At 33.6% G+C, this 17062-nt stretch overlaps 1 protein-coding gene across 1 annotated transcript in view; it reads left to right on the top strand.

Moving 5' to 3' along the window:
* LOC138693351 (matrix metalloproteinase-25-like) overlaps positions 1-16533 on the top strand; it is a 42215-nt gene extending 25682 nt beyond the window's left edge. The window contains exons 4-10 of the mRNA XM_069817268.1: positions 4391-4552; positions 6348-6484; positions 6730-6888; positions 9365-9720; positions 12892-13039; positions 13420-13561; positions 16023-16533. Of these exons, the coding sequence (XP_069673369.1) occupies positions 4391-4552; positions 6348-6484; positions 6730-6888; positions 9365-9720; positions 12892-13039; positions 13420-13561; positions 16023-16281 (1363 nt within the window). The 3' untranslated portion in view covers positions 16282-16533. The remainder of the gene's footprint in view (positions 1-4390; positions 4553-6347; positions 6485-6729; positions 6889-9364; positions 9721-12891; positions 13040-13419; positions 13562-16022) is intronic.
* Positions 16534-17062: the final 529 nt, after the last annotated feature.

The raw sequence follows: 17062 nt of genomic DNA, 5'->3' as shown, positions 1-17062 counted from the left end.
AAAAGAAAGTGCGACAAGAATGACAAGATATTAAACAAATGCATAAGAGGTGCGACAAGATTGCTTGAGCGAAATAGTCATACTGCAGGAGGCCAAGTTCCTGCCGGTCAATTAAATATACAGTACAAAAGAAATACACATTTTCATGTTGTATAAAACAAAAACTTTGTGTGATGTTGACATTCATTTTGCGCTGTTAGATTGAAGAACTGTAGAAGTTTCGACAAGGCACGCTGTTGGTATTACTGTGTCGATTGTTGCACTGTTGCAAGCATAATAGCTAAGTTGGCTATCTGTGATTTCGACGTGCGTTTTGCGCTGTTAGAGAAACTGCCTCAACTGCATAGGGAAAGGGAGAACTCCATCTTCCAGCAGGATAACTGGCACCAGGGTGTTATAAATTATCTGGACGAAACACTTCCAGACGCTGGATTACCGTGCAACGGACACAACTGTGCTCTCATGGTGGCCGCCAAGGAGCCCCGATTTTTTACTTTGGGGATTTGTGAAACACAATGTTTACTTCCCCTAGTGATTTAGATGAGTTGAAACAGTGCATCACGATTGCTGTCATATCATATCATATCATATCATATCATATCATACATCATTTTTAGTTGGTTATTTAACGACGCTGTATTAACTATTAGGTTATTTAGCGTTGATGAGATTGGTGATAGCGAGATGGTATTTGGCGAGATGAGGCCGAGGATTCGTCATACATTACCTGGCATTCACCTTACGGTTGGGGAAAACCTCGGAAAAAGCCCAACCAGGTAACCCGCTCCTGAGCGCAACTTCAGACTGGCAGGCAAGCACCTTAACCAACTGAGCCACGCCAGTGGCTACCATATCATATATCATATCATATATAATTTTTAGTTGGTCATTTAACGACGTTGTATCAACTACTAGATTATTTAGCGTTGATGAGATTGGTGACAGCGAGATGGTATTTGGCGAGATGAGGCCGAGAATTCGTCATACATTACCTGGCATTCACCTTACAGTTGGGGAAAACCTCGGGAAAAGCCCAACCAGGTAATCAGCCCAAGCGAGGATCGAACCCGCTCCCGAGCGCAACTTCAGACTGGCAGGCAAGCACCTTAACCAATTGAGCCAAGCCAGTGGCTATCATATCATATCATATCATATCATATCATATCATATCATATCATATCATATCATATATTATTTTTAGTTGGTTATTTAACGACGCTGTATCAACTACTAGGTTATTTAGCGTTGATGAGATTGGTGATAGCGAGATGATATTTGGCGAGATGAGGCCGAGGATTCGTCATACATTACCTGGCATTCACCTTACGGTTGGGGAAAACTTCGGAAAAAGCCCAACCAGGTAATCAGCCCAAGCGAGGATCGAACCCGCTCCCGAGCGCAACTTCAGACTGGCAGGCAAGCACCTTAACTAACTGAGCTACGCCAGTGACTATCATATCATATCATATCATATATCATATAATATCATATCATATATCATATAATATCATATATCATATCATATATCATATCTCATATCATATATCATCATATCATAACATATATTATATCATATCATATCATATATCATCATATCATATATCATATATCATATCATATCATATCATATCATATCATATCATATCATATCATATCATATCATATCATATCATATCATATCATAATGTATATCACTTTTGCTGTAAGTCACTGTATTCTTTAGTGTCGAAATAGAAATGAACAACAGAAGTAGCAATGTAATCTTCATCTTACGATGCAAGAAAGGATATACAACAAAAAACTGAAAAGCAACATCTGTTGCATGCACAGACCATTAGGCAGTACCAATTATAATTATATCCTTCTCTAGTTTTCCTAAGGAATTTCCTAATGTAAATGTGGAGGTGAAGTAATCACTCACGACAGGCTACTGTGTACAAGACAAATTGGTTGAGAAAACATCATACCGGTACTGAATCAGCTTCCAGAACGCCGTCATGAATCACAGCAACACTGTCACTTAACAACTCTGAAGGCTACAATTACAATGCTGCATTACAACTTCATTGTCTAATAAACCAGTGCTTCCCAAAGTGTGGGTCACGACCCCCTGGGGGTCGTGTAAAGAGCTGAGGGGGTCACGAGATGATTTACAAAGTAAAACAAAAAACGCCTTATTAACATACATTTATTTTGTATTTAGAAACATAACGTTAAACACAAAAGAAAAATGTTTCAGTAGTTGTGAAGGAAAAAATAATTAATGCGATAAATATGCATGTTGGTTGGAAGTAGCTTCTTAAAACTGGAATCTGTATTCCATACACACACATTGTTGTAATTTTGAAGTTCAAGGAGATTTCTCGCCTTTATTTTGTTGTTAATCATAGACAAGAAATTTATTTTGCATAAATACTACCAGGCTGCAGATGGTACCAGTATAAAAAATGTATGAGCTTCTTTTGCAAGCTAGAGGTATTCTTGTAAACTTTGATCCAAAACTGAACTACGCTATGCAAAAAAGATCTAATTTCAATATTCAATTAGTGGGTACATATTTCAATTAGTCTTTTTTTTTAATTTCAGTCAGTTGAGCATAACTGTACAAAAAACGAATTCTGTATCCATCTGTGACTGTCTTAATTGTTTTGACTTTCTTCTGGAAATACAAACTCAATTCTATGTCCGCAAAAACAAACTCAGTATTTGACATACCCTATAACTACAACATCTTTGGTCGCATCATATGCAGCTAAATTTTCTGCGAGTTCTTACGAGGAAGGATCTATAGGAATGACCAAATATGTGTCAAAATTAATATTTTTTTTTTATTTTTAACTTAAAAATACTTCATAGTATTGACTCCATTTGAGCGAAATTTTATGGTCGTTAGGAAGAAAATAATTACTTTTACGCCATTTTTAAATATGTGTGCTCAAACTTCTCCCTTGAATATCCGGAGTTTGTTTATTTTACATTTTTCAACATTAATAAAATTCATACATAAAAATCGAAATAATTTTGAATTGTATTCTCATAGTTGTGAAACAAAAGGTATGAATTCTTTAAGATTGTTTGAATCAAAATGCAACACTGCTACAGTATTTAATCATAGTATTAATTTAGGCCCAACAGTATATAACAAATTTATATTTAAAAATCCTAATCTTGTCAATTCTAATAGTTCTAGTATTAAATTTAAAAAGTTATGTATAGGTTTTATAAAAATTGAAAAATTGTAAATTTAAATTTATATATTCTTATTGCATAGTAGACATAAGACAAATTAAATATAGCCTGTCCCACATTGATGTAATAGGTCTGATGGTGGGAGCACGGGGTACCATACCCTCCTTCTTTGCCAACAAATGTAAAAACCTGGGGCTAACACACAGCATTGTGAAGGAAATAGCTATTAGTGCCCTCAAAGGATCGGTTCAGATATTGAGAAGTCATTTGTATGGGAGTGATAATGGAAATTTCAAGTTATCTTAACCGATGGCTGTTGATTGGTTTAGATATCAATGCCAATAAATCCGTACTATTATTTTCCTCGCGGTATATGGCATTCATATCATTCTAACCTATCTGATGATTTTTTTTTCCCCCCCTTTCTTAACTGTAAATGAGCACAAACGCTACTTAGGTGTAAATTTTTCTGACATTTTGTATATTCGATTCCCTCATCATTTCAAATGCATACCGTTTTACCTTCTAGGTGTGTTTCCAAATTATATGTAATACGCTTTGTCAAATCTGGCAACCTTTTCATAAGGGAAGCTATCTTTCTTCTTTTTCTATACTTCTTAATTTCAATTCAGGAATCTGCCCCTGAGCACGAGTTCTACTCTTTCAGGGACGAGCTAAAGTTTTTCTGTTTATATTATATTTTATGTTACAATTATTAGCAAAATAAATAAATATAAATTTAATATGTAATATCTCAGACAATAATAGAGATAATTGAATAAAATTTTAAGGGCATATTTTAACATTATACATGAATCATTTATTATCATAATGCACTGCTCTTTTAAACCTATTGAGCATATTGAAAATTAAATCAATGTTTTTCCCAAAATATGACATGAAATGTTTAATGTAAAACAATTTTTATCTCGAAAAGGAAGCAAAAACGAGCAAAATTGTATTAAACTTTTTTGTTTAAAATATCTCAAAGAATACATCCCCGAAATTAATGACATTACCTAAGGTTCCCTTTGTATAAGCATTTTAATGTGGATTTGAACTTTGCATGCAGTGCAATTGTAGTCTACGCAGAAAGTCTCAAAATAATTAAATTATTCTTTCTTTTCTTATTTGCAATTAACTTTTTTTAGCATTTAAATATATATCTACGAAAAACAATTCATTTTTATTTTAATAATAGTGTTGCTAACTGGTCACCAAAACTTTCGGAGGAAGATGTGGTAACAGAGATGAAGAACGCTTTCAAAGCATGGAGCGGATATGCAAGACTTTCTTTCCATCACGTTCAGGATCCTGATGCAGATATTACAGTAGCGTTTGGAAGAGGTCCTCATCAAGATGGGTAAGTAAACGTTTATGTATCAGATTTATATAATTGGATTTTTATCATGCATCTCATTGCTTTCAATTATGTTTACTTTACATGTTTTATCATTTGCATTCTAAAATCGAGTTGTGTCAAATAAATGGGCTTTTCTCAATACAACAAAATAAATACGTTGCATAATGAGACAGAAAATAAAAATACAAGAATTGTAACATTACATATTGCTATTCGTATGATAACATCAATCACATCCAAGTTATGAAAATTATGTCTGACAGGTGACGATCATGACAATGTTCACACTCGGAGAGCATGTGATGGAGGAAAATCATGACATGTTCCAACATCGCAATAGGGAAGGATTCGATTTCAACACGGATGTTATTCTTGAGCTTTTCAATGGTGTGTGGCTGACTTGCATACACTTTGCTCTTCAGGTGCCCCCAAGGGAAATAATCACACGCAATTAAGTCAAGGAATCTGGGGGGCCAGTCAATGTCACCATTCCTGGAGATGATGCGGTTGTGGAAAATTTGGTACACTGCTTGCATAGAAATTCTAGCTGAATGCAGTGGCGTATACTGGTTAAAGGGTTTGGGCTACCGCTGACCCTATTATTACACAAAATATATCTAACAATTACTTTAATTTTAATTACTATGGTAAAACTAATAATACAAAATTATTACATTATGTTATATTATAAACTTTTTCTTTTGTAATTTCCTTGGGCTACCGCCGGTAGCCCGCAAAATACGCCCCTGGCTGAATGCAATGTAGTCCTGTCTTGCTGGAACCAATAAGGCGTCTGTGTAGGGAATCTAGCATCTTCTAGTACCGTACGAAGAATGTGTTTACCATGTTGACATACCTGACAGATGTTATCATTTCTTACGATATTAAAATAACGCTGATATTCCCTTCGGGCAACAGATCACCATTTCTTTAAAAAGCTTTAACAGTTATTGCTTGTTGAGATCCATTCTATCGATCCATGTTTCTGACGTAATATTGTTAAACAAATTATGGTCAAAAATTATTGACAGTGTCAAACGGAAAAACTTTCTTAGCAAATTACAAAAGCCCGTTTTTTGAGACACCTTGTACCTTTCTCATTTAAGTTATATATCATATACTTTGGCAACGGTTGGTTCTCTTTCATTTTCAAAATTTTACCTAACAATTTTAGTTATCTTCTTTACATTTCCATAATGATCTCTTAGGTAGTACGTACTCTATGTTCTCTGCACCATATACAGTACCTATTTGCGATTTGTATGACAAACACTTTTATATATTATTTCAAGGCATTTTATTTCTGCAGCAATTATTCTACTCGCAAATAAATACCGTACTGTTGTAATTTTATCAAGAATACAGCAGTAACAGTTACTAAAAAACTGCAATGCTGAAAAATAGCTGCCATTAAGTGATACTGCATTTCTGTACAATGTGTGAAGTCTATTACAGATTTCACAAAAATAATAATTAATTCATGTTGAATCTTTCGTACACTACTTTTAACACTTGAATATAAATAATTGATTAAGTGGCGATCTTACTCTTGTTAATTGTGTAAGCATGTGCGGCTTACAGCTGTTTCAGTGCTTCGATGCCAAGATCTAGTAGGCTCTGAGGATGGTGTGAAGAAACACCGAAACAGCTGTAAGCCGCAAATGCTTACACAATTAACACGAGTAAGATCGCCATTTAATCAATTATTAATAATTAATTCTCACCTTTCTAGTGCAATTTTTTGTTCATTATTACTGTGCTAAGTGATTTGTAACTTAATTACTTTGTTTCGTAGGTACCCTTTTGATGGCCCTGGTAATATATTAGCCCATGCCTTTTATCCCTATGAAATGGACAGATATGGCGGAGACATTCATTTTGATGATGATGAGAATTGGAAGATCGTAAAGAGAAGTGGAGATTCAGATGATGGTAAATATTAGTACGGTAGTCTATACTTACAATGTATAGTTAAAAGATAGTCATGACATAAGATATAAACAAGCAAATAATTTCTGTGAATGATATTTGTTCTTAGTATCCAGAGTAACACTTAAAAACGCTAATATTTTTGTAATAATATTTACAATTACGCAGTGATATCTATAAAATATCTTATAGAGTAATAATAAGTATAAAGTGCTTACATATTATTATGTACTGCTACATTTTTCCAGGAGTGGATTTCTTCACGGTAGCAGTTCATGAACTGGGACACAGTCTAGGTCTGGCACATTCACCAGTGTCCACGTCCATTATGTTTCCCTATTACAAGGGCTACCAGAGCAACTTCCAACTGGGTTATGATGATATTCTCGCCATGTACGAACTTTACAGTTGAGTATATTTTTTCTTTCGGTTAAAAGGGACAATAACTTCATGGAGAAGAATTTTATTACACCGAAATATCATATTCTTCGAGATTAAATTTACACTAGAAACAAACCCTTATATTCTTGCATCGTTACATTTCTATTTTAAAGATTTAATATATTTCATTCTAAAAGGTTCTTTTCTAAGAAGTCATTACATTAAATTATTATTATTATTATTATTATTATTATTATTATTATTATTATTATTATTATTAGATTATTCCAATAAATTGACAATTTAGTACATCTCATGCATTATCCCCAGACACTCCTCCACTCTTTCTAAAGAGCTGCGCACGAAATTGGATGAGTCTACTTACGAATTATAGGGGAATAGGTTAGCCTTTGCCTTGAACTCGGTAGACACATGCCCGACCTTCCCTTCTACTCCTATCCCCTCCACAGAGACGTTGATCCCCTACTGCGCATCGTGAGTGTCTTGACAAAATGCATGAGCTGTACATAATATATTACCAGAAATATAATAATTTTATTAAAGGCATATAAATTAGGGTAAACGTAACACAATAAGTAATTAATCCAGTGCATGGTTATTAGCTCATAACACATTGAAAGTGCAGTTAAGAAGAACATTCTTGAATAACTTTATATCTTTACTGTTTTAACTTTTGCAATTTACCTTGCTGACTAGTTTCTGAGTGGTATCCTTCATTGTCCAAACCCTAGTGAAGGTCCCACGCTGTGCTGTCTTCTAGTTTCCTGTGTTCATGATTGTGTCGAAAAGGGTGTGTGTTTTGAAATTCAGTTGAGTGTTCAGGATGTGATGTATGTTCATAAATTTCATATTGTTCTAGGTTGTTAAGTTTCTGGTTTTTTGGTTGGATGTGTAGTATTTTCATGTCAGTGTCTATATTGCTGTAGTTGTGTTGGAGTTTGTACGTCAGGTAAATTGCAAAAGTTAACACAGTAAAGATATTATAAAGTTATTCAGTGATTATAAGTGTTAAAAGAGTGTATGGAATAATGAATAAGAATAATCTTGTGGCTCATCTCCCAATCCACATACCGGTACACATATTGAAAGAATAATGTACCGGTAATTCAAAGGTGTTTCAACACAATTCATTCATTACTTTAATTACCATATTTAGTTCGCAACTTCTTTATATTCGTGTAGTAACTAACTAATAAGATCTATGTTTCAATATGCTAAATCTTTTTTTTAAATCTGACTTTAAATTAGTTACATTTTTTCACATCTATGTGTTCAACATATAGAAAAAAATAATATTTATCATTAAAACATTTGCCTTGGCTAGCAATAATTTAATTAAAAAAAAAACAATTAACTTCATAACTTCTTTACTGTGTTAACATTAGAAAATCACCTGGCTCACTAATTTCGAAGCAGTATTCTTCATTGTCCGAAGCCTAGTGAAGTTCCGCGCTATTTTCTCAGGGGAAATTCATTTTTGTTCTAAGTTTAATCAATCTGAAAATGTACTTTTTTTCGAATTATTTACAAAAATTTCACCATATAGCATATTGTGGACGAAAATAATATTTTGTTGGTACGTTGAAATAATAATAATAATAATAATAATAATAATAATAATAATAATAATAATAATAATAATAATAATAATAATAATACTGGAGAGACTACAACACCAGTAGTAGATAGTGACAAAAACATACTGTACTATCAGCTGGTTCGTTACCATTATCTAAAACTTTGATGAGGAAAATAGAAGACATTACAACACCAGTGTGCAGTGATGTCGCCAGGATCAGAGCAAGGGGAGTGCGAGATTTAAAAATGGGGTGCGAGCTGTAAAACTGTGGTACCGGTACATAAAAAATCCAAAATGTTCCTTCATGCACTTGCGCGCATACTATACATCTGTTTATTAATATTACTATGTATTGTTATTATTATTATTATTATTATTATTGCTCATCACATCCATTACGATACACTAAGGGACGTAGTTTTTTCACATCCAAGAAATTGTTAGTTTTTGTCCTTCAAAATAATTTATGCCTAGTATTTTGTTAATAAATTGCCCTTTGGGGTGCAGAAAGGAGTGCTCCGATTTTTTATGGGGTGTTTGCGCACCCTTTCGCACTCCCTTAGCGACGTCCCTGCCAGTATGAAATAGTACGAACCAGTTGATTGTATGTCATTATCAGTACCTACTGCTGGTGTTGGAATTATTATTATTATTACTACTATTACTACTGCTGAAATTGGTGAAACTAGTGCTGGGGTAGTTCCGGTGATCCTGGAAGTGAAAATAGTTGAATTTGTAAGGGATTTTTGGTGGAGATGCAGTTGATCGTATATGCAAGATATAATAAAAGTCTAAACTAACCAAATCTAACCTGAAATCTTATGCAAAATTTATATCGTTTATCAATATTTACATAACCTACATTTAATATCTCATACTCAGACTGCTGTGTTTGATTGTAGTTGCAAGACATTTAGATGGAGACTACGAACAATCAGCAGGACAAGGTGACGAAAATGATACCGGTACTGATGAAGGACGACAAAATGATGATGAAGATAACAGCGTAAATCCAAGATCTGAAGAAGATGCTGACACTGGACCTACCAGTGATGAACCATCATACCCGTTGCCCCCTAATGTACCTACGACAGAAGCTACTGTAACATTTATCGGTGATGATGAAACTGTTGAAGATCACAAGGGTCATGATGACAAGAGTAAATTTCCAACATCATCCACAATACCCGACATATGTGAGGGGAACTTCGATGCTATTTCTGTTCTTCGTGGAGAATTATTTATTTTTAAACAGGAAGTAAGTCTGTTTTTTTTCTTTATTTATTTTATACTTTGTCAAGAAATGCTTATTATATTGTAAGTAGGCTACACTACTTGATGAGCATATTAACCAGAAGTAATACAATTAGCTTTTAAATTATAGAAGGCTGTTATATATGAAAAGATAGCGAACTATACTATTTCCGTTTCGCATGTCTAGTCGAAATATAACCTTACATAAGTTGTTTCTTATATACTGTTTTATGTTCTGTTAATTTCATTGACAGGATATTTTTTTTTATAAATTATAGACATCAGCTCAAAGAATACAATAAACATGTACAATATAATGTGATGTGATACATTAAAGAAAAAAGAAAGTTAATTGTTGAAGGCAAATATAAGTGGATTAATTGAAATAGAGATGATGATGTAATATTTGAAGAGAATCCTTGATAATATTTATAAGAATAGACATTACATAATCAAAAGGAATGTGAAGTTCCCTAAGATAATTCCATGTGAATTTTGTGATTGAACCTCTACTGCCAAACAGCAAACCAATGACAGACCATTGTTTAAGAGGGACGTTGTACTTTTGAGAAAGATAAGGCAGACAAGGTTCATATATGGACTTCTTCTCAATATCAACTTCGGTGGCCTGATTTAGGTTTCTTTCGAAACGGATAGTAGGGTCAAGAACAAGAGCCCGTTTTGAGCGTTTTTTTCAACACTGTGTTCGGTACTTCTTAAAAGAAAAGAAATAAGGTGCATTTGTTGTAAAAAATGATACCTTGGCAACATAGTCCATACAAAATTTATTAAATCTGGAATAAAAATTGCTCTAAAAATCTCATAATTATTATTAATGGAGATAATTCTGTAGGACCAAAAAATTAATCTTTAACATAGAATATTTTTTGTAAAAATATCATTTTCCAAATTTTCCCTTCAAGGACGTAGTTTCAGCTAAATTGCTTTATTAATTTTCCTATTCTTAAACTAAAGATATAATGTTGTCTTTATATAAAAAGGTAGAGAAAATATTTAAACATTCAGTAGAACTCCAATCATCCATATTAGTTGGGGATTGGCATGATCCGAATGATCGGGTTAGAAGTGAAAATCACTCTAGCAACAATTCAGAAACAACTAAGTAAACTAAAAAAACTCCAAAAGGAAATAACATTTCAATGAATACCTAGTCACTGTGGATACCTGGAAATGAGAAGTCGATAATATTGTAAAACAGGCAACATATTTGCAACCAAGATCTTTTCAAGTGATATCTCTATCCAGTGCCTTTGCTTCAGTACCAGTAAGGTCTCATTTTATAAACCTGTGAATCAACAATTGGCTCTCTTCTGACAAAAGAAAAATTTTAGTCACTTCAAAATACATCAAATGACTTGGAAATGTACAAAAACTTGCCCAGACATGTTCAAACATTTTTAACAAGAGCCAGAAAAGGTCACATTGTCGTGTAAAAATGTTTTAAAGTTTTTTTTAAGTTATGGTTTATTTAACAATGCTCGCAACTGCAGAGGTTATATCAGCGTCGCAGATGTGCCAGAATTTTGTCCCGCATGAGTTCTTTTACATGCCAGTAAATCTACTGACATGAGCCTATCTCATTTAATCACACTTATGGCGAAGTGCATCAACATCGGTTAAAAACGCAGTAATCATAGATTACGAAACGACGGTTAAACAGTAACCGTGGTTAAAATGTAATTTCTGTCCACCATTCATAATCACCGATTACTTAAACATAGTTAGCTGACACTTCATTTAACCAGAGCAAAGTCTATGATGGTACACTGTTTCTACAAAATGACTAAAGGAAAACATTCATACCACAGCAAAGATAATAGTCAACATCTAAAAACGACTGCGCTCACTCCGTTCTACATCGAAGTGAACATGTCCTACATTTTCGCGTTGCATTTGTTTGCCTTTGGGCGCTGTTATATTTGCGAGTTGCATTTCTTTGTTTTTCATTGCTGTTAGGTTAAAATCGTACGAAATAGAAAATTGAATGCAAAAATGATTATATCCCAATGTGAGGTTAAGTATCGATAGACTTACGTAATATATTTAAATATATTATATAATAAAGAAGGAATATCCATAAAGGAAAAGGATGCAGAAGATTAGTAGAAATGTGTGTACGACCCAAGATCCCATTTACACCAGGTTACTGTTCATTATCCTAAGATCCATCCATAACCTCTCTTTGTTCAGCCAGTGACAGAGAAAGAGATATTGAAGTATTCCCTCTTAAAATACAGAAAATAACAGTTACATAGAATCTTAACGTAAGGAGCTGATCAACAGAAGAAATATAACTGTTTTTGAGATATTGCAAGTGATCCATTTGTAGATTTTGATAAACGAAATCCCTCCTGAAATTTTCTGTCACCTAATTCCTCGTAAAGATTCTCTCTTTCCACTAAAGAAACTTCACGCCCACGCTCTATCCAAGTAATTCAAGTAACTTACTGTACAATAATAATCGTCTTCGAAGTAAACATCTGTGGCTCTGGCCGCCATTTTGCTTTACTTGCTCTACTAATCACTGGTTATCTCCTTTAACCGCTCGAAAATGGCCGGTTATAGATTACTGTGGTTAACCTCCTATTTAAGTCGTAACCGAGGTCGATCCACTGTAAAAATGCTTAACCAGAGGTTAGGTGACAATTTTAACTGGTGGTTACACTAACCGACGTAGATGCACGTGGGCATTAAATGCCATCGACCTGGCCCGGGATCGAACCCGCAACCTTGGGCATGTAAAAATGTTATCGGAGTATTCTGATCACCCATTTCTGGACCAACCCACACTTAAATTAACTGATAATAGAAATTAAATAAATAAATATAGAAATACTGGGTTATATTAACAAATCAGAGCCTGTATATATTTATATAATTGCCATGGACTCATATTCTCAGAAAAAGAGTTCTATAGACTGTTGTTGACAGTAATATACCACTATAGTCAAAATACTAATGGTAGTTGTAGTGATGTTCTATTCATTAAAAAATACCCTGTATGATAATATTGATAATACATGTGAATATGAGATTTGAACAGGAGCTTTGAGATAGCACTGGAAATATTGAAGACAAAATTATATCATTATACACAATAAAGTGACAACTGAGCATAGCAAGAAACAATTTAATGTACTACATTTGTTTACAGTATATGTGGCGTCTATCTCGACGAGGAGAAGTACAAGAAGGATATCCTGTGCCATTCCGACAGCTCTTCTGGAAACTACCTAATGATATTGTTAAAATAGATGCAATTTACCAAAGAGATACAGATGGAAGTATTATTCTTTTTACAGGTAAAAATATAAATTATATAATTACTGTATGTCCTGTTAGTCACTTCTGATTTGTATAGTCATTTTACAAACAAATAAAATATTATTTCATCTTCACTTAAATAATATTCTAGGAATACAACATTCTAACATTCGTCTTCATGAACTACAAACACATGTTTTCACTCTGTGTTCAGTAGCCAAAAGAGATTAATAATTATACCTGTTTCCTTGAAATTGGCTACGTTATAGACAAAATAAAGAGCAAATGCCAATTGAAATGAGTACGGTATTAGAGTCTAAATATGGTACTAGTACCGGTAATGTGTAATATTCGAATAAAACAAAATATTCATCCAATATCCTCTTAATTACCTTTTTACGTCTTATATGTTTGATAGGTAACAAGTATTGGGTGTACAACGGTGACAACTTTATAGAAGGAAGTCCTCGACCACTGACAGATTTTGGGTTACCCCCATTCCTTGACAAAATAGATGCTGCCATAGTCTGGGGCAAAAATGGCAAAACATTTTTGTACAGGTAAGTTCTGGTAAGAGAGAGGGAGAGGGAGGGAGAGAGGGGAAAGGGAAGGAGGGAGAGGACAAGAGAGAGGTGTGTGTATGTATCCCATGTCTACCCACAATCACTTGCATGATTCGGGTTCTGCATATTGTGTAAGATGGTAGAACTGTGACCAATTTTCAAGTTGTACACCACTTTGGCGGGCCATGCTATGCATGATGTGTATCTGTGGAGAGTTATGTCGTGTACTATTCTCTTCACCATGTACGAACGAGGGTAGCTGTGCCAAGAGAGAAGAGATATACATTGCGAGGTTTCAATGTCTTATGCACATGGTAACGAAGGGATTTTAAACTAGAACACGAGTGAAAAGAGCTTAAAAAATATATATTTGAACATGTAAATTCAGCATTAGTCGGCAATATTTGTTGAATTATTTGGGAATTTAATAATTCATTAGCATTTCGTGTATAAGAAGTGTACTTATCTATGACTTCTAAATATATTTGAAGTTTTATGTTTATTTTATACATATAGCTCATGTTACAATTAAATATACAATGGTTAAAATTTGTCAATGATGTTAAAATTTAAAATTTATAATGATGATAATAAAATATTTTAGAGTAATCATAACTGAGAATTGTCGTGAGTTACAAGATAGTTTGCGTAGCTGATGTTCGTGTATTTTCTAATTGTTTCATCTGAAAATTGAAATGGAGAAATAATAATAAATGCAAAAATATAAACGAGTTATTATATAGAGACGCAGATAATTATTATTATAAGATTACTTACTAAAAAACATTTATTAATGAACTAATGTTGTTTATGTTAAAGAATTGCTGTTAGTAAGTAATCTTATAATAATAATTATCTGCGTCTCTATATAATAACTCGTTTATATTTTTGCATTTATTATTATTCCTCCATTTCAATTTTCAGATGAAACAATTACAAAATACACGAACATCAGCTACGCAAACTATCTTGTAACTCACGACAATTCTCAGCTATGATTACTCTAAAATATTTTATTATCATCATTATAAATTTTAACATCATTGACAAATGTTAACCATTGTATATTTAATTGTAACATGAGCTATATGTATAAAATATTTGTCTAGTCTAATTTTAAAATCCAAAGATTATCTCTATATCCATCCTGCATTACGTCATATTTACATATAGCTCATGAATCTTATGTATTACATATATTGTTTTCTATTCTTTGTCATTTGCATAATTTACTGTTATAGGTCCAGATTATATGTTTTTTGTTATATCTGAAGATGCCCTAAACGGCGAAAACGTTCATATTGTTATTACATAGCAAATAAACATTTGCAAGTTGATATGTCTTAAGATTGAAATTTATTATATACTTATTTAATAACATATTATTTGCCTGTTAAAATATTAAGGCGACTCGATTCTGAGATATGAAAATGTTACAAAATTTTGACCTATCTTTCTGAAAATTTTACCAGACACTACTAATGGTATTACCAAATTTCATCTTCCTACCATAAGTATTACCCGTCTTATTGAGACTATAATATTTTTAACAAGAATAGATTAAAAATGCTCCATTAGTCACAAATGTTGTTGTTGTCTAGTGCCTTGCATTTGGCAATGAAGCCATTAGCAGAAATGGCTTTCATGTAACTATTTTCTTAACGGGCACCAGTTTTTACAATGTTGCAGTTACATCACCAGACTTAAACCCCATTATGCAAGGGGGACCGCACCTGTCATTGGTCAACGGGTCCTTCGGACCTAGCAGGGACGACTAAATAGATTGTATTTAGATCCACCGACCTTTCCCTCATGTGCCGCTGAGGGACACTGTTGTGCTGTGATAGGCCAGCACATATGTAAATGGCATTTCCTCCATTTTAGATGAAACAGTTATACCGCTGTGACTCGGTCCCCAGATCCTCATCTGTTAAAAGCAGGGTGTACCACGGGCAGGTTGAGGTTGGGAATTGGGTAGGAGAGGCTATAGGAGGCGCATCACTACCCCTTACACCCCTTAGTCACAAATGTTGGTCCTGAACATTCAAATTATTATACCTTTGTAACATATGTATAGAACTTATTTGCTTTCAGTTTATGGAGAATAACCCAAAAAAAAAAAGTCCACTAATTTTATGTTTATTATTGGTTATTTGATGTAAAGCTATAGGTCCCATATGGTAGATTTACAGAATGTGAAGAACTCTGTCCCTGATCTCTTCTCTGGTCCCCATATCTCACATTCAAGCATATGAGGAAGGACATGTAAAAAAAAAATATTGCTTACTCGGAAAAAAAGTCCATCATTTTGCTAATTACATGAATATGAAATCCCAGAAATCTTATTAAATGATTCTATGTAGCATATTGCCATACAAATCATAATTTGTAACTTACAAACTATAAAAAACTATGTTACATATGAGATATATTAATAAATAATAATTTTCTGCCACAGCAAGGACATGTACTGGAGATATAATGACACAACACAAAAAATGGATCCTGGCTACCCACATAACATCGAGAGATGGAGAGGAGTTCCTCCAAACTTGGATGCTGCAATGACTTGGACTGATGGCTTTACATACTTTTTCAAAGGAAGGCTGTTTTGGAGATTTGACAACACTCTGATCAAGACTGATGACCACTATCCATTACCTGCATCTCAACACTGGATTGGTTGCCCAGAAAAGCCTGATACTATTTGGTGGTGACAGTATCAAATGTGAAATTGTGGATTATTTATTTCTAAAAACAGACATTTATATAAAAAATAAAATGGCATCTATATGAACTACCAAGTGATTTGGAAACCAGTGAATTATTAGCTGAACATTATGAGGTCACATACTTTTCATGACAGACACTGGACATTATTCATATGTCATTTATTATAAGCATGTTGCATATCATTCTTATGTACTTACATAAACTTCCAGTTTTAATCAAAATTTCATACTTAAAAAGGTTCATCTTTGCTGTTGTACCAGTGATAATATTACTGTCCTTCCGAGTCAGTATGTTGCATCTGTTTCTGCTAACTTCTCTGTAAAGGCTAGTGGCTGGACTGTCTTAGCTATTTCCTGAAAACATTTGCTGCTTGGAATTGTACTTCTACGTAATACAGTAAACCCTCGTTAATACTAACAATGTTTCCAGTCCTGGCTCAAATTCAGTGATTTTAATTTTTTTTATTTGGTTAATACGAAGTTCTGTTTATACGAACTTCGAACGAATTTTCGGTCCCCAGATTTTTATACATACACTTTACAGTTTATTGTATGGGAATTCTCTTCACTTGCTCTCATAGTAAAGCTTCAAATGTCCTTCTAGAACACACATAATGTGTATTGCTCTATTTATCATGGGAACCAGAGTAGTAGCTCAACTCTTCTGCGTGTCTTCTCTCGAAGATGTCGTTGAGTGCTACAGTGATTTAATAATTGTTAGTTTCTCACGGCCAGTGTTCGGGTTAACACCTCAATACAAGCAACA

The sequence above is a fragment of the Periplaneta americana genome, chromosome 17 (genome assembly GCF_040183065.1).
Source record: "Periplaneta americana isolate PAMFEO1 chromosome 17, P.americana_PAMFEO1_priV1, whole genome shotgun sequence".
Taxonomy (NCBI): Eukaryota; Metazoa; Arthropoda; class Insecta; order Blattodea; family Blattidae; genus Periplaneta; species Periplaneta americana.
Note: the sequence above shows the minus strand (reverse complement) of the source record. Positions and strands in the feature narration are given on the sequence as shown.